The sequence below is a fragment of the Bombyx mandarina genome, chromosome 03 (genome assembly GCF_030267445.1).
Source record: "Bombyx mandarina strain Sakado chromosome 03, ASM3026744v2".
Lineage (NCBI taxonomy): Eukaryota > Metazoa > Arthropoda > Insecta > Lepidoptera > Bombycidae > Bombyx > Bombyx mandarina.
The window spans coordinates 2,143,322-2,161,620 of NC_143210.1; the positions used below are offsets into that span (position 1 = coordinate 2,143,322).

Genomic DNA, 18,299 nt, shown 5'->3' on the forward strand with positions numbered 1-18,299 from the left:
ATCTCAGTGCTGGGAGGACTCAGCGTGAGGCAAAGTTTATCTGTGACTTCAAAAATGAACTTATAAATTATTCGGTCAATTCTTGCGAAGAACCCTTAGAGTACAAGGTAAGGTATAAAGTCTTTCGCATCGGGATATTGGCTTGAAAGAGATTTTTAATTGCTTAGATGGATGAACTAGCTTACGGCTCACTCAGTTTTAAATAGTTGTCCGATTCCATTGGCATCGTATCGTGAATGCTGCATTCACCTTGAGACATGACATGATTAACGACTGTCTCAGCCTTCAAACTGAAATGCAGGGCGGCTGCGCCACAGAAATGGCCGTGATGCCCTACACTACGCATTGTTAGTAAATGCCGGATAGCTATCGCAGTACACTAGTTTAATACCCAGATAATGCTGCTGCCCACTCTCTGGTGAACCCCTTAATCGCCTATTATGGCACACACAGGAAGAGATGGGGTGGAGCAATTTTATGCTGGCTGCCTTATCGTGATAAATTTCGGCAATCCAACACACCGGGTGGGCGTTTAGTTCTTTTAATAGTCATAATAGAGGAATAGATAGTGGATGGGACAGTATCTATTAGTGACAAATAAATCAATACAGATTTTTGTATTTCTAAAAAAATCCGAATCCGAACATTTTGCTAACAGAAAGCTACATTCTGATTAGTAAATCTTGGACTAATGATGAATTATTACAATCGATAACGGAGAAGACATTTTCATTTAAGGAAAGTCGAGTGGCAGGTGGCGAATTAACGCCATTGTAATAAATTGCTAACCAGGCATTTCCAATAAGGAGAGCTTAGAGCTCGGAGCGCAATCGTAAACGCCTAATTATGAGCTTTTAGAATTTACGTTAAATAAATAATTATTACATTAAATATATTTCAGAAACAAATTATTGTTAAAGTGGAGTCAAATAGCTTTAACGTTTGTATCAGACTATGTCTTTTACTTGTTTGTAATATTTATTGTCTTTGAATTCTGTTTTGACATAACTAAAAAGTCTACAATAGTAATTAAGCACTGATAATAACGATAATTCTTTATATAGATACATATCAGGAAATATCTTATCAATCAAATATACTTTCAAATATTGTCACCTAAAACACCACATGTAAAATGTAGCTAATCAATTCGAGATTTTACGAGCGGAATCGAATGAAACGGATACAGTTCAAACGTAAACATACTCTCTTTGACGTAAACAAGAATAGGCCCACGCGAACTCAATAGACAACTAAAAATATACAAATCTCCTTGCGCACCGCGACTGGCCGGCCGCAACGTCGACGCTGTTTAAAAATAACAAAGTAACACACCGGTCAATGACGTCTGTCCTGTTATTGAAGAAATAGCAGCACAATCAAACAACAATGGACATAAACGAGGACATAATCAGAGAGGAAGTGAGCAGCTTCGTGTCCAGTCTACAACGACTGCTGCCCAAGAAAAAGGAAATCATAGTTATACAGCCGCAGAAAGTAAGATTGACAAGGCTAAACGATGTTCATTATGAGGCGAAGAACGTGTTTCCAAAGTGCTTTATCGGTGCTAAGCTGGTCGTTTTGAGAGACGTACTGGACAAAGTCAAATTAGTTCAACAATACAATTACGGTAAACCAAAAGATTCATATAGAACTTTCGGACATTTGATACATCAGGAAACGGAGCCTAAGCATGTCGATGATGGCTTAGTGATCGACTCCGCTGGCAGCGCGACAGCGACGTACAAAGAGGTCATCGAGGGGTCATACGAAATGCGTTTGACATCGCGGATCAAAGATTTAGTGTCCTCGGAAACCGAAATAGTGTTTGATAAGGAAAACGAGAAGTCAGTCGGTACGGTCTCGTGTACAATGAGAGACGTTGACCCGACCAGTCTTAAATTCATAACGCAATGGATGTATAAAGTTCATTCCGATGTTTATGTTGGCACAGAAGTTGGGATAAGGCCTTTAGCGTTCCCCGCGGCGCCTGATTACTCATTGAGCGTTCGATATGAAAAGCCTTCGTTCGCATTATCGTCGACGATCAGCAAGATTGGTTTCCAAGCTTGTTTATACAAGAAATTCGCTCCGGATTTAGCGATTGCCTCGATTCTTAGTGAGGACGGCCGCGGTGTTCCCGTGTCTGTCGGGCTGGCGTTGCATAAAAATTTCGGGAGCGACACCGATTTGAAGGTGTTTGTGGATTCGCAGCGCTGTGGGGGATTTACGCTTCAGAAAGATGTCCATTTCCGCGAGAACCGTGAGACCCGGGTCCTCCGGATCATAGCCAGTACCCTCATAGATAAGCAGAGGAGGGTGCGATTCGGTTTTGGTTTTAATCTTGACTTTTGACGATTATTGTGGTTTTTTTTCCTGTTATATATGTATTTAATGCGCGAGTCCTTTTGTAGATATATTGTTTGTTTGTACTTACATAAGTATACATAGGTTTGAGTTGTTTTATCTTTGCGAATGTTCAATGTGTGATATTTTAGATGGTATTAAAGTTTGTTGTTTTTGATTTTTTTAAGGTTTAATTTAACATCAGCTTTGATATTTTAGCTATTGTATATTATGATAAGCGCTAAGCTAGCAGATGGTTCAAGATGGATAGTGGAATCGTTAGTAGCACTCTCTGCTCCTGTTTCAGAAGAGTCGATAAGGTAATTTTTACTGCTCAACCGTTCACACTACACAGTGGTGCCACTCGGCCTGAAACATGAGGTACATTTATGGCTCAATTTATGACACTAAGCCTATCTATCTAAGACAAGACGTGTGTGGACTTTCAATTGCCATCAGCAGTTTTGTTATTTTCTTTAACTAATTATTTCACAGAAAAAATATACAATGTAAATGAAAGATCGGTTGTCTCAATAAAATAACGCATTGTGATTTTGGTATTCAGTCAGGTTGTAATATATTACACGGATAACTGTTCTGATGACTGAAAAATCACCCTGTATAACCGTTACTGATTAGACGGTACACCTCAGGATAGTATAAGCCACTGTAATATCCTGCCGAGAACCCGGATTTTCGCATTACCGAATGTGTGTGCAAGCGCTAAGCTGCTCTCAGAGACTCATATTCGGGACAATATCGTCTAGGGTGGACCATCACTAGTATAGTTTGGATGTGGCATTTTTAATGTTTAATATTTTTTGTACGTAATTAAAAAATCTTTATTCACGTAGCTGATAAAATTTTAACGATCAACAAATCACTGTGTTAACACAATTCTAACAGTAATGAGGCAAGTTATATGGGTAAAGTTCCTCTAGTATTCGTATTACGAGCGAATTCGTCATATTTTCATATATAGAGCCATAAAAAAAGGATGTGGCGATAAACATCGACAGAAATAGGATATATTAATGTTTAACGCTATCCCAGTAGACAAAAGTAAGCAGTGTTCATTTTTTCTTGTTTCTAATTATTGCGTGGATGGGTGAACGAGCGCACGGCCTATCTGGTGTTAAGTTGTTTTTTTTATTGCTTATAAAAATCCGCACGGGTAGGTACCACCCTGCCTATTTCTGCCGTGAAGCAGTAATGCGTTTCGGTTTGAAGGGTGGGGCGTTGTAACTATACTGAGACCTTAGAACTTATATCTCAAGGTGGGTGGTGCATTTACGGTGTAGATATCTATGGGCTCCAGTAACCACTTAAAACCAGGTGGGCTGTGAGCTCGTCCACCCATCTAAGCAATCAAAAAAGAGACATAAAAATAATAATTCAAAACCGAAACACTATGTTAGTAAGATTATGTTTACCAAGTTCTTGTAACAAAACGTGATAATTTACACGACGGAATCTTCAGTTGATTTAACACCAATATTAGGAGTTTGTTTTGTCCAGTCCTTCACTTGCCTAATTCCAACAGAGTTTACGACTTTGATTTAGTATGAATGCGCATCCTTATATTATTATATGAACCCGACAATTCAGTCGTAAAACCGAGGAAGTATTAAAGGAAAATAAAGAAGAGATAAGCGCAGGGAATACTAAACTTTACGGTGTATCAATCACCGTGAGTTCCGGAGTGTCCTAAAAAAATTCCTAACCAAATAACCTTTTAAGAATGCATTGACTTCGACTGTACATTAGCGAAAGCGACAAAATATACTTCTGTCCCTCTCCGTTTCATAGAAAAATTCTTTGCGAAAAATGGCGTAGTACATCCGTAGATAAGTTACCGCGTGAAAGAACTTCAAATCTGCACATACAAACATTACTGTATGTAATTAGACAACTGACCTTAAAAAACAAAATGGAAGCATTGTCCTTAAGTACTGTGACAATACTTTAAATAAAATAATAAATTATCTATATCACCCTGAAGGCGACAGACTTTATTAACATTATTACATAACGACTTCATTAACTGTTTGTTATGAATGTGAATGTTATGTTGAATATATATATCCCCATTTTTACTGGTCCTAGATCATGTTGAACTGATGAAGTGACGACATTGATAAATATAGTTTCTTTTAATATATAATTTAATTAAATTTCTGCTTTTCATATAATATATAGAAACTTGTAAAACAGAAATGAATTTTAATAAGATTTATTTAAAATATTTGCAGAGCAATCATGTTGCCGTTCGGCTAATAATTATTTCAGTGTCTCTAAATTTCACCTTCATATCTTTAAAGGTAGGGCCGACGATGTGGTGAAAATAGGCATTCGATCAAAACCTAGGAGACTCATGAGTTCGCCACTTGATTGATGTACTCTAAAAAAGTAAAACAATATGCCACATCCATAACGCGAAAGTTTTTACGCTTCCATGTTATTCCGGGCGTGTGTGCGCGCCCTGAGATGCTTATCATACAAAAGCGAACTCATGTATGATTACATCACAATACCTTTATGTACACACTTCATACGCTCTTTATGGGGCATTAGTATCAACATTTTCGTCGTGTTTTTTTTGGGTTTGTTTGTTCCGAGCGTCGCTCAGTTAAGTACAGTATTATTGACAAAAGAGAATACATATTTTTACTTGTGTAATGTGCGTGGAAATGTTTGTGGCTTTGGAGAATAGGCAAGGAGAAAGTAGACGTAATCGTACGCGATAGCCCGCCGCACGTTTTAAATTTGAGCCCATCAGCGCAAAAGTGGCCTAATCCACAATTTTTTATATTCAAACTTATATGAGGTATATTGGAATTTATTTAAAATATAATAAATGTTGATGCAAAACCGGCCTATCCATAGTTTCACCCGTAGATAACAGATGGCTTTGTAAACATTATTGTAGCGCGTATTTTTTTGCCTACTAAAATTCAAATTCATAAAAATTCTAATCTAATTGCCTCCATACTTTTTTTTTTTTTTTTTTTTTTTCCACAGGAGAAAATCGCCGGATCCCCACCCGCACGGCAGGTGGGGTATGTGGGAGTCGAACCTCACTAAAAACTCCTGCCGCTCACAGCCGGCGCCCTACCCCGGACCGGGTGGGAACCCAGTCGGAGTTATTGAGACGGCGGGACAGGGTTTACGCAGAGCACATTACATCCATCCCGCCGTCCCCCAGACGCCGGACCGGCGGCCGCCAGCAACATGACCGCCGGTTCCCTCGGTCGACGGGCCAAGAGCCCGATTGATAGCGCCGCGCTACACCTTCCCCCGGAGCGGTCGGGGGAACGCGACCTACCACGCCGCCCCACGCCTAAGCTCCTCCCCGCACAAAGCGGGTGGAGCCCGAAGCTCTTAGGGGGCCGGGTTACGGACGAGACCCCGGTCCCGACCCCCTGCTCGGCGGCGGCGGGTTTCTGCGTAGTGAGGAGAGCTTTGCCTCACTCGCCCCGCCGCCTCCTTCTGCGAGATGGTGCACTCGCAGAAGTCGAGCATAGCCTTCCAGGACTCGTCACCGCCAAGCATCGACGCCACGACGCCAGGCAGCGACAAGTCCGGTCCTATCTTTGCGACCAGGACACGGCGCTGCACCTCCCAAGCGGGGCAGACAGCGAGCGTATGCTCCGCCGTGTCCAGGTCGTGTCCACAATGGTGGCACCTCGTCGTCGGCTCAGCTCCTATCCGGTGCAGATACTTTCCGAAGCATCCGTGCCCAGTCAGCACCTGCACCAGACGGAAGGTGAGGCGTCCTCGGCCACGATTCACCCAGTCATCAAAGACTGGGTAAACCGCCTCAACGGTCCGTAGACCCCACGTGGGGTTGGCCAACCGCCTCGACCACGATTCGAGCACGGACCGCCGAGAATGGGCTTTCCGCGCCCGCAGCTCACTTTTGGAGGGACGCACCACGCCCAGAGCACGAAGCTCGCTGCGCCACCGATAGTCGGCAGCGAGCGACTCCGCCTCCAGCTCCCATGGCGGCGTCCCCGCCAACACACACGCCGCCTCGAAGGAGACGGTGCGATATCCACGGATGACCCTGATAGCAACGGTGCGCTGCGGCCGGCGCAGGAACCGAGCCATAGCGGCCCGGTTGCGTGGCTCAGCCCATACAGGCGCACCGTACAGGGCCATCGATCGCACTAGCCCTGCGTAGAGGCGGCGCACAGCCTGATCCGGCCCCCCGATATTCGGGAGCAGTCGGCTCAAAGAACCGGCTGTCCTCATCAATCGGGGGACCAGCTCCGCAAAGTGAGCACGAAAAGCCCACCGGCTGTCCAACACGAGGCCGAGGTACCTCAACTGCACCCCGACCCCTATTCGGACGCCTCCAACCACGATGTGGGCGTCGACAGGTGGCGCTCTCCGTGGCCCGTGAAACCACAAGGCCTCGGATTTACTGAGCGCCACGTCGAGGCCCAGTCTCCTTATCCTCCCGACAACGAGGGCCACCCCCGCTGTGGCGAGACGGGCAGACTCTCTATAATCATCCCCCCGGGCCACGACCAACGTGTCGTCCGCGTAACAAATAACGCGGAGGCCCGGGAGGAGGGCACCCCTCAGCACCCAGTCGTACCCGATGTTCCACAAGAGGGGTCCGAGAACCGACCCCTGCGGAACACCCCGCACGACCGGAAAACGGTGAAGGGTCCCACCGTACCCGGTACATTCGACCGACCTGGCCTCCAAATAGGAGCCAACCAGCCGGCGGAGGTAGAGGGGCACTCCATGCCTCTCCAGTGCCCCCCCTATCACGGACCAGGGCAGGGTGTTAAATGCGTTGGCGATGTCAAGAGACACCGCCAGCGCCACCCCACCCCGTGAGACAGCCTCGTCCGAGAGGGCCCGCACCCGAAGTATTGCATCCACGGTCGAACGGCCCTCCCGGAAGCCGAACTGCTCCGCCGACAGGTCAGGTCCAACCCCGACCAGGTGCTGAACGATGCGGGCAGCCAGAATACGCTCCAGCAATTTTCCCGCCTCGTCCAGCAGTACGATAGGACGATACCCGGCGGCTGTATCCACCGGGCGCCCCTCCTTCCGCAACAACACAAGTCTGCCCGTCCGCCAGAGCAACGGGAACCGTCCCGACTCCAGGCAACTATTAAATAGCTCCAGGAGCCGGTCCCCTAGGGCATCGAGGGCCAAGGCCAGCACCCGGCCATGGACTCCGTCCGGGCCGGGGGCCGTGTCCTTTGCAGTCATCCTTACAACCGCCACACGGAGCTCTGCCCCAGTAATACGGGGCACCTCAGCAGGGGCTTCACCGTCGATGGCGTCCAACGGCTCACCCATAGCGGGGGGAACAAAACCCTCCCGCTCCTGCGGGAACAACGCCGAAACGATGTCCCGCAGCTGTTGAGGCTGGAGTCGCTCAGTCATAGGGGGGGCCCACGGGCGCAGCTTGCCGCGCACCAACCTGTACGGGCTCCCCCATGGATCCGCTTCGAGCGCCTCCAAGAGTCTCTCCATGTTCTGCTCCTTGGCCCGCCTGATGGCCAGCCGCAGGGCGTCCTTCGCAGCGCGATATTCGCCGTGCAGCCGGGTTTCCTCCTCCGCAAACGCGACGGGGTCGTCGCGCCGCAGGTGGCGGCGACGGCGGTGTCTAGCGCATTGGCGGCTCGCCCGAATGGAGACCGCGCGCAGTCTCGCAATTTCAGGCGACCACCAGGGAGACTGCCGCCGTCCGCAATGCCGAGAGCCGACCCGGGGCATTGAGGCATCGCATATGCGGTGCATCGCGCCGCGGAACCATTCGGCCTCGGCCTCCACGTCGAAAGGGTGTGGGCGCGTGGGCGTCCACGCCGCCACCATAGAGGCCTCCACCAGGAGCTCCTTCTTCAGGAGCTTCAATGCCCACCTAGGGAATGACCGGGATGCACTCCGCGGGGGGTTAACCCCGCGAGCGCCTGCGGCCGGTGTTGGCGTGGGAGCGGAAAGATCGAACCGGATATACCGGTGATCTGACAACGATTCCGCCCCCACCACCACGCCCCAGCCGAGGATGCGCTGTGCGACGGACGAGCTCGCGAACGTCAAGTCCACAATAGACTCTCCTGTCCACCGCACGCATGTCGCGACTGAGCCCCTGTTAACGATACAGAGATCGGCCGCGACCGCCCACTCCTCCAACAGCCTACCACGAGCGTCCGTAGATGGGGAACCCCAAGCGACAGACTTCGCATTGAAGTCCCCCGCCAGTATCACGGAACGGGGAGAGAGGTGACGAGCGATCACCTCTAGCCCGTCCAGGAACCGCTCGAACTCGACGGTAGGCCGATTCGGAGAGAAGTACACCCCGATCACGACGGTATTTTCTAATTGTACCGCGACGATCCCGGGACCCCTGGTCACCATCGCCAGGGGGGGAATCATCGCGGATCTTCTTATATGTATGGCCGCCAAGCCATCAACGTCCCCAAACCAGCAGTCGTCTGCTAGGGGAACGAAGTACGGCTCGGCGACCACAGCCACGTCAATTGACCACTCCGCCATAGTCTGGAGCAGCATGTCCTGAGCCCCGGCGGAGTGGTTCAAGTTTCCTTGGAGGAAGCGATAGGTGTGATCCATTAAGACTGGACCACATCCATCGCCCCCTCCCTTACTCCATTGTCCCCGCTATCGGGCGCGAACGCCTCAGCGTGGGCCAAAGTGCCGGCCGGTGCTCCCCCGGCCGACAGCTTCTTTTGGCGCCGCTTAGCTTGGCGGCGCCAATTTCTGATTGCGTTTTTGCCGGCTGGGGGCATGCCTTGCCCCCGGTCCGGTGGTCAGCCCTGCGTCCGGCCGCCGCACACAATAAGCAATGCGGCGCAGCCGAGCACACGGCCGCCTTGTGTCCAGGCTGACCACAGCGGAAACACAGTCCGCTGCGGTCAACCGCACTTACGCACCTGGCGAGGCAGTGCCCAGTGCTGAAGCACTTTAGGCACCGCCAGGCGCGTGGTTCTAGCAGGCGCACGTGGGCTGCTATCCAGCCCACGCGCAACCTACCCGGATCCCCCAAAGGTCTCCCGGGCGGAGGAGCAGCCAGGGCGAAGGCCGCCTCCACCGGGCAACGTACCCACACGGAGCTGGCCCCGCTATAACCGGGACGCAGCTCGCCTACGGTTATATTCTGCAGGGCACAGTTGCCCTGGGAAGCGACGGCCGCCGCCACCTCATCCCTGGTGGTGCATTCGTCCAGGCCGGTCACTTTCAATTCGGCCATCTTGACCGGCCTATGCACCCGCACCTCCTCTTCAGGCAGGACCGCGCGGAGCCTTGCGGCCAGACGCTCTGCGATGCCGGGACTATCGGCACCGGAACACTCTAGCAGTTTGGCCCCATTGGCTGTCTGCCTAGAGCGGAGACCCTCCCCCGCCCCGATCTCATTCAGATCGACTGCCGCGCGCGCCCGAGCAATGACATCTCCGTATGTCATGCCCTTGGCTTTGGCAGCCGGCAGCAGCGTTAGGACCACTGCCGCCGACCGCGGCGCGCGCGGTGGCTTCTTTGTTTTCTTGTTTTTCTTTTTGGCGGCTACAGGCGCTCGACCCTGTTGGGGAGGAGCCTGAGCCGCCGTGGCCGCCGGCGCTTCACCCACTTGTGGAGATGCCAGTGGGACCTTCTTGGCACCCCGCCGGGCCACCACGTTCCACCCCTCGTCCATGTTGGATGGGGGCGGAGGCAGCGGACGGGGCTGGGGTGCTTGCGATGGGCGTTTCGCGTTGGCGCCGCCCCCCCGCTTTGTTCTATCCCGTCCCGGGCCCAACCTAGTGGCTGGAGTCCGTACGGGGGCGGGGTGGGCGGCTGGAGCACCCAACACTGCTGCATGTGCCGGTCGCCGTGCGTCAGCCGGGGCAATGAGTTGCGCCTCGAGGGCCGCCAGCCTGCCGTCCAGCCTTTCCAATACAACCTGGACGGTGCGAGTGATGACCTCGTCCAGGCTGAAGTTTCCAGCCAGCTCCCGTGGCCCCACGAGTGCCTGCTGCCTCTTGGTAGCAGTCATCTCCCTAGTGGCCTCCATACTTAGGCCACTTTTGCGCTGACGGCCTAATTTGATATGAGAGTATTTTCGGTTGTTGAATTAATATCCGAAGCGACGGAGCAATGCAAGGCCGCCGTCGCTCAAAACATGTCTTGTCGGATCCCCCGCATTCACTCTCGGTGCTTTTTAGACCTCTCAAGCACGGTCATCGTCCTCGTCGAACCCGTCGATTACGACGAAGAGTTCGACGAGCGAACTAACCCATAGACTCAGCCCACTGAGTTTCTCGCCGTATCTTCTCAGCGGGTCACGATTCCGAACAGCTCTTGCTAGGGCTGGTATTAGCAAATTCTTTTAGGTTGAGCCCGTGAGCTCACCTACCTGTCCGGACGTAACTGGAATAGTCTCTTAGGCTACCAGCGAATAGACAGTACATACAATCTGGGTATGGATGAACTGTGTTCCGGAGGCGGGCGGTGCGATGTTAAAAACGAGATGAAGGGATCATCTCAAATTGTTCCTCAGAATTTTGTATTATCAAGAGCTTAATATAAAATTTCTAACAAACTCATTCGTTGATTTCGGCTTAATAACAACGGGAACAAAAGATATTGGATACAAAACTCAGTCGTCAAAATTTGAAACTCGATATAGTGATGACGAACAAAATAATATTTCATTTTAATAATATGATATTGTGCTGTTTGTTGCTATGGGATTTATTGGAGGTGGCTGGCCCGATTTCGTATTTATTTTCCATAGTAACTAGCCGTGCGACGTGGACGGGCATCGCGCCAGATAAAGGCGTTGTCGCACACAGTTCGAAAAAAAGCTGCGTTTTTTTTCTCGGAGTCTTCAATAAGTATAACTTTTCTTTCTTTTCTATTTAATAAAAATACTATATTTTAATATAAGGTAATCGTAATTGTCCTGTATACGTTACTAAACATATGATTGTGATGTAACTGCCTTAGCTGGTGCTCTAGGATTTTTTATCACAGTCCTGTTACGTCGGTAAGGGTAATGGAATCTGTCGTCCGAATAGCAGAAACGAATATCAAAAAAACTAGTAAAATCGAAAACGCTCGAGAATTGCAACGCCATCTATTATCAAATAGCGGAAACACATATCGAAATTACTCGACCTATCAAGAATGTTCTCGATAATTCTATAGATGTATCGACTATAAAAGCGTTACAGAAATGACACGAAGGCAGTTAGTAATCGGATCTACTCGAAGCGAAACAGCGAGTTGATCATCTGAAGCGAAGCGGAAGAAGCGATTTACGAATTGTAATTGACGTAAAAGTGGTTACTAAGAAATTCGACGTCTTTTCACACAATACAATATAGTGAGATCGGGTATCATTAATCTCTATATATACAAATGAATTGCTGTTCGTTAGTCTCGCTAAAACTCGAGAAGGGCTGGACCGATTTGACTAATTGTGGTCTTGAATTATTTGTAGAAGTCCAGAGAAGATTTAAAAGGTAGATAAATATGAAAATGCTCGGAATTAAATAAAAATAACAATTTTGTTTTCCCTTTGAAGTGTCACCCGTCGGACGGATTCCTTTTGTTTGTTTTAAGTTTATTTTATACAAAAAATTAGGTCTTTTATTTATCGATTGAGGCACTACGTGCCGTGTCAGCTAGTTTTAAAGAAAAAATAAAGTTTTTTGTATTTTACATAAAAGAATAGCTCTTATTTTTCAAAATTCCGACAATCAAAGCTGACAATCATTCTCGTAACGTATATTGGTTTTTCAAGGCAAAATTACTATCTAAGTATACATTAATGATGACTACCAATTCAATAATAGCGCCCCACAATAGAGCCCCTAACAGGCAGAAGAAGCAATCCCAATTTAAAATAAAATAAAAACAGCTAAACCTAATTCCCGTACACAAAAACAACGCTTTACAATCGTACGCGGATAACAAATGACACTTGGTATAGAATTAATGTTATTTCTTTCAGGCTCACTCCGGCGACATCTGCTCCGGGCCGTATCTCCAACGAAGAATTGTGTTTACCTGAAATAGAGGAATATTCATATAAACAAACGAATACGTCATATGCGTCTGTGTGGCGCATTTACGTTGTGTGGCGCATTTACGTTGTAGATGTCTATGTAGGTGTGTGGCGCATTTACGTTGTAGATGTCTATGTAGGTGTGTGGCGCATTTACGTTGTAGATGTCTATGTAGGTGTGTGGCGCATTTACGTTGTAGATGTCTATGTAGGTGTGTGGCGCATTTACGTTGTAGATGTCTATGTAGGTGTGTGGCGCATTTACGTTGTAGATGTCTATGTAGGTGTGTGGCGCATTTACGTTGTAGATGTCTATGTAGGTGTGTGACGCATTTACGTTGTAGATGTCTATGTAGGTGTGTGGCGCATTTACGTTGTAGATGTCTATGTAGGTGTGTGGCGCATTTACGTTGTAGATGTCTATGTAGGTGTGTGGCGCATTTACGTTGTAGATGTCTATGTAGGTGTGTGGCGCATTTACGTTGTAGATGTCTATGGGTTCCAGTAACCACTTAACAGCAGGTGGGCTGTGAGCTCGTCCACACATCTAAGCAAAAAAAAATTTTAAAAAAATAGATAATATAAGTATATTCTCGTAGGTGTTGTTTATTTATTTTGATTACGACATATATGGTGAATGTTTTTCAATTTTATTACAACGCATTGGATTAGCTTTTTTTTTATTGCTTACATGAGTGGACGAGCTCACAGCCCGCTCGGAGTTAAGTGATTACTGAAGCCCATAGACATCTACAACGTAAATGCGCCACCCACAAAGGCTGCCCCATCGTTCAAACCGAAACGCATTACTGCTTCACGGCAGAAATAGGTAGAGTGGTGGTACCTACCCGTGCGGACTCACAAGAGGTCCTACCACCAGTAATTACGAAAATTATGATTACAGAATAATATTAAGTAACTGGTCTAAGGATTTGTCTGCTAGGATGAAGTCATCGTGCTTTGAAGGACGAAACGCCCGGTGTATATAACATTTTTATAAATATTATGTTCAATCAAAATATGAAATATGAACATTAGAATTTTATTGTAAAAACACCTAAGTCCAAATATGTATTTTTTTTATTGCCCTTGTAGGCAGACGAGCGCACAGCCCACCTGATGGTGAGTGGTTACCGTGGCCGTAGGCAGAGCCAAGCCGCTGCCTACCGCCTAACTAAGTTAGCTAATTTTAAGATTTTTCTCTTGGCAACCCTCTCTTCCGTTTCTGCCTTTTAGCCCCGTGCATGGCAAATTTTAATTAAATTTCTAATAGAAATAGGATAAACGCGAATGTTCGTTTTACGAGTCTGTATTTTATTTACACAATGAGCGCAATAGGTCATCTGATGTTGAGTTATACACGTGTTGATGTCGGGCTCAGCACCTGGTGGGCCGTAAGCACGTTCACCCATTTAGGCAAAAAAATAAGAGTCGATATTATCTCAGTAAAGATAATGCACGCTTTCTCTCATCTAATAATGTTCGTTCAAAAATGAAACTTCCGAATTCTCTCCAAACAAGATGGCCGACTACAACACTTCCAAAACAAAGGAATTAAGACAGTAATTAGCTTCAAAATAAACGGTTTCAACATAACTTTCCTCAATGTCCCCCTAATTACATTGACAAATGTTCGAACATATCACATTCAAATGTCCCGCGCTTCTTTTGTTTGTCAGATGGGTTCCGGAAACCTAAATATGAACAACTTATACTGACTTCGCTATAAGTACCTACTACAATTCCAATTCAAATAAAAAATGACACGAAATCTACCGTTTAAATTTAAATAGAAAAAGAAAAACAAAATTTAATTGTTCATAAATCGCGGGTACACAAAACAAAAAGCCTTTGCGACCGCTAATGACCTCAACTTAAATATATTGACGTCATTATGAGGTTAACCTGTCACTCTCATAGACAATAGAGCGTCGTTAAATTAAACGAGGGGACTTTATAATGGTATTGTCTATGGTGCGACGATATATAAGGACTTTGTTAGGTAGTTTTCGTTTTATTAGAGAAGTTATTAATTATATTCATTCACACTCTTCTGTTAGTAATTGTGTGGAGAAATATTTTTCTTTTGATTCAATTTTGGTTTTGTGTTAAGCTTGGGTAATTTTAAGTTTAGCTTCGATTCCCCGGTCAATTTTATTATATTCTCCTGCCTTATGAGGGGCTGAAAACGTATACAAGACAAGAATAAGAATCTAGACTTCGAATACAATAGTATCTTAACAAAAAAACTGACTGGAGATGCGGTGATTACGATGCAGTGCTCTGCGGTAGCTCGCTACCGATGTGTTGATCTTGTGTTATTACTGAACAAACGAGTTGAGGATAATTATTTCCTATAATTTGCGTAATTACTGGTGGCAGGGCCTCTTGTGAGTCCGCGCGGGTAGGTACCACCACCCTGCTTATTTCTGCCGTGAAGCAGTAATGCGTTTCGGCTTGAAGGGTGGGGCAGCCGTTGTAGCTATACTTGAGACCTTAGAACTTATATCTCAAGGTGGGTGGCGTATTTACGTCATATATGTTTATAGCCTCCAGTAACTACTTAACACCAGGTGGCTATGAGCTCGTTCACCCATCGAAGCAACAATTTTTTTTTTTTCGTGTGAAATAGTTGAATTCCAATAACACACAGTACCATAATGGAGTTGATTGACAAAATATTATGTTTTTTTTGGCACGACAATAATATAATTCTTCAGGAAACTATATAATTTTCTCGCTACGCAACGAATTACAATTATAATATAAACTGAAACACGGGGTCAACGATCTCACCGAACGCGGGGGCGTTAGCCGGCTGCCTTTACTTTAGTTCACAAAATAAAAGAAGAAAATCGCCGCCATAGCCGAAATTCTATTTGTCTACTACCTTCGTGCTTGCTTGGCTGGAACACGATTTTGTTTACTTGATCAAGGCTTACTTGTCGTCATGGGCGTATTTAAAGAATTATCTCAAGAGGGATCAGCTAATATAATGTATTTTTTAATTTCGGTAATCCACTTAGGATTTCCGCTCGTACTGTCTCCTCCGGGTCCTAGGCTTTAGAACTTGCCTGAGTATAAAACATGCACACATGCATACGTTCGAAATACATTACCATCAAAAGTAAGCTAGAAAGAACACACCTACGAATCGGGTGTAAAATACTTTTGTAAACAGCTTTCATATTATTTTTCAAATAATAAAGAGCACTGTTCGATTATTGTCGTGCCAAAAAAAACAAATAATATTTTATCAATCAACTCCAATTAAGTACTGTGTGTTATTGGAATTCAATTATTTGATCTAGAAATAAGTGTTGAGTTACGTTTATTTTTTCTGTTTGGCAACACTGCTACGCGATGGAATATATTTTTTCTAACTATTGACTCGACGAGCGTTTTCTATGACATTTCTTATTCTTTTTCTTTGTTTAAGTACGGTATAGCAAACGGCTTCTTGCAGCGTCATTGTTGCCAGTGTCGTGTTTATAAAAATATTCGATCATTAAATACATAAACATTCTGTTAAATAAAAAAATATATGAAATGAGATGTAGTTGGTTAATTTTAGACTTTAATTTATTAATACTATTTTCCCATATTTCAGCACTTTCACATATTATGCTAAACAGTCAATAAACCGGTTATTACACATTTGAACCGGAAGAAACACTAAAATAACAAAATATAACAAATCGCACAACTTCGAATCTCGCGTTCCCGCCAAAAAGTCAATAATAATAATATGACATTTCACTCTGATCGTAAATAAGCTTGACAATTATTATGTATTTTGGCAACACTCTTCGCAATAACACATACTGCAAATCCAATGTATTTTGGATTATTCACAATTATATCTATTTAATTTACTTATTAACATATTTTTTGTGATATTCGGACATTTTTTGTTTATGATGAATGAGTTTACTTAAGTCAAGTGGTTATTGACAGAGAGCGATCGCATTAATTGCGATAATGCTAGTAGTATAAGAACGACTAAGGGTTTTTACATCTATGGGGCATATAGCTTATATTGCTCCAAAGCATGCATACAAAATTCTCATAAATTCGTTGAAGTCGTCGTGGCCTAAAGGATTAAGACGTCCGGTGCATTCGTATCTAGCCATGAACCGGTGTTCGAATCCCGCAGGCGGGTACCAATTTTTCTAATGAAATACGTACTTAACAAATGTTCTCGATTTACTTTCACGGCGAAGGAATAATATCGTGTAATAAAAATCAAACCCGCAAAATCAAAAAAAATTGTAAACGAAGACAGATCAATGAAAGTCCCACCTATTAAGTGTCACGAGGAATACCTACTGTTGGCATTGTAACTTTATTTTCTAAGGTTATGGACAAGAACAACTGTCAGTTTCAAATTGCACACTTATCTGCTTATAAGCAAAGGATTATTACTAGATTAAACCGAAAACTAATTAACCAAATGCATTAGCTAGTATCTAGCGCATAGATAAGAGTCGGGAACTCGAATATTTTAGTTGAGGTCGTCGGGAGAACCGGAAAATTAAAAAGTTCAAGCAACCTCGGCGGGCATTGTGTGAGTTAAGCATAATATAAACGTCATTAGTGAGTATATTTCCATGAATGATCTAACTGTTGTTCTGGTTTCAAATTTATACATACAACTTTTATTATTATTTTATTGCTTAGATCGATGGACGAGCTCACAGCCCACCTGGTGTTAAGTGGTTACTGGAGCCCGTAGACATCTACAGCGTAAATGCGCCACCCACCTTGAGATATAAGTTCTAAGGTCTCAAGTATAGTTACAACGGCTGCCCCACCCTTTAACCGAAACGCATTAGTGCTTGACGGCAGAAATCGGCAAGGTGGTGGTACCTACCCGTGCGGACTCACAAGAGGTCCTATGACCAGTAAAACTTTTTCTCTAGGAACCCATACTTCAAATATGCTGCTCTTTTCATAAAAACGTTTAATTTTAACCGGTTTTTTTTCTCTGTCACGCATAAAATATACAAAATCAAAGATTAGGAGCGATGAGTACTAAATGTTCGATAGACAAAATACAATATGAATTAAACACCATAAAATACAACACATTATTAAAAGCAAAAATTTAAATACATTTGCATCTGGCACGAAATAAAATAAATAGTTCAACTATTTAACTTTAATATTTCGTCTCGATATAATTTTCTTGATGAGAAACTTTAGGTTTCTCACGTTTGAGAATACTAGTGTTCCCGCAGTAGTCAAAATTCGACTATAATTAATTAAAATTATAAGTTTGCACATTATTATGGTTCTATTGTGAAAACTATTATATTTCTATAGTCACAGATTTCGCTATAGACAAATACTCGTAATATTAAAGATAAACAATATTAACCTATTCTCAGTTTGACTACAGACTTTAAGCAACAACAAATGTATGACAATAAACAAAGAGTATATGTGTGTGTGTCAAATACACGGTAGTGTGTGTAATGTTTTCTTTATTGATTTAATGTATCTTTAATGCATTATTTAAAAAAAAAATTAGCATTGTACACTTCTTCTCTATATTCTCTATAAGTGTGGAAAATTTCGTACTCCTCCGTCCGCGCAATTTTCGTAAAAAGGGATACAAAGTTTTTGCTTCACTTATTAATTTGAGAATATCTCTTTATTTTCGAGAACGCAATGTAATTTAAATAAAAATATTTACATTGCCGCTAACGAAGCTATCATCTACAACATCCATTGACGACAAAGTTCCAAAGAGGGTTGGTGTTGTTCTATCCCCGGTAATTGCTTTAAGACAGCTCCTTCCGCGACTCTCTGGTTACTCTTCGTATTTAATCAGGAACGATCTTGATAGTTTGCGGGAAGCGAGAATCGTTAAGGTCGGTAAGCTTTGTAGTGCCTTCAGAGTAAATTACGGTATTTTGTA

The 18,299-nt window shown here is 44.8% G+C and overlaps 2 protein-coding genes and 1 long non-coding RNA gene across 6 annotated transcripts in view; 2 read left to right on the forward strand and 1 right to left on the reverse strand.

Annotated features, from left to right (window-relative positions):
• The window catches only part of LOC114250780 (rho-related GTP-binding protein RhoN), a 125,749-nt gene that overhangs the window by 37,778 nt on the left and 69,672 nt on the right, over positions 1-18,299 (reverse strand). The window lies entirely within an intron of this gene.
• Positions 1-18,299, forward strand: part of LOC149503237 (uncharacterized) — a 137,049-nt gene that overhangs the window by 24,514 nt on the left and 94,236 nt on the right. The gene's annotated exons all lie outside the window — the stretch shown is intronic.
• On the forward strand, positions 1,107-2,524 carry LOC114250773 (uncharacterized). The gene has a single exon (XM_028184778.2). The coding sequence runs from the start codon at positions 1,390-1,392 to the stop codon at positions 2,353-2,355; it is 966 nt and encodes a 321-aa protein (XP_028040579.2). The 5' UTR covers positions 1,107-1,389; the 3' UTR covers positions 2,356-2,524.

What these genes read in the sequence shown, in the direction of transcription:
- LOC114250773 (XM_028184778.2), top strand. Translation starts at nt 1,390, where the DNA reads ATGGACATAAACGAGGACATAATCAGAGAGGAAGTGAGCAGCTTCGTG.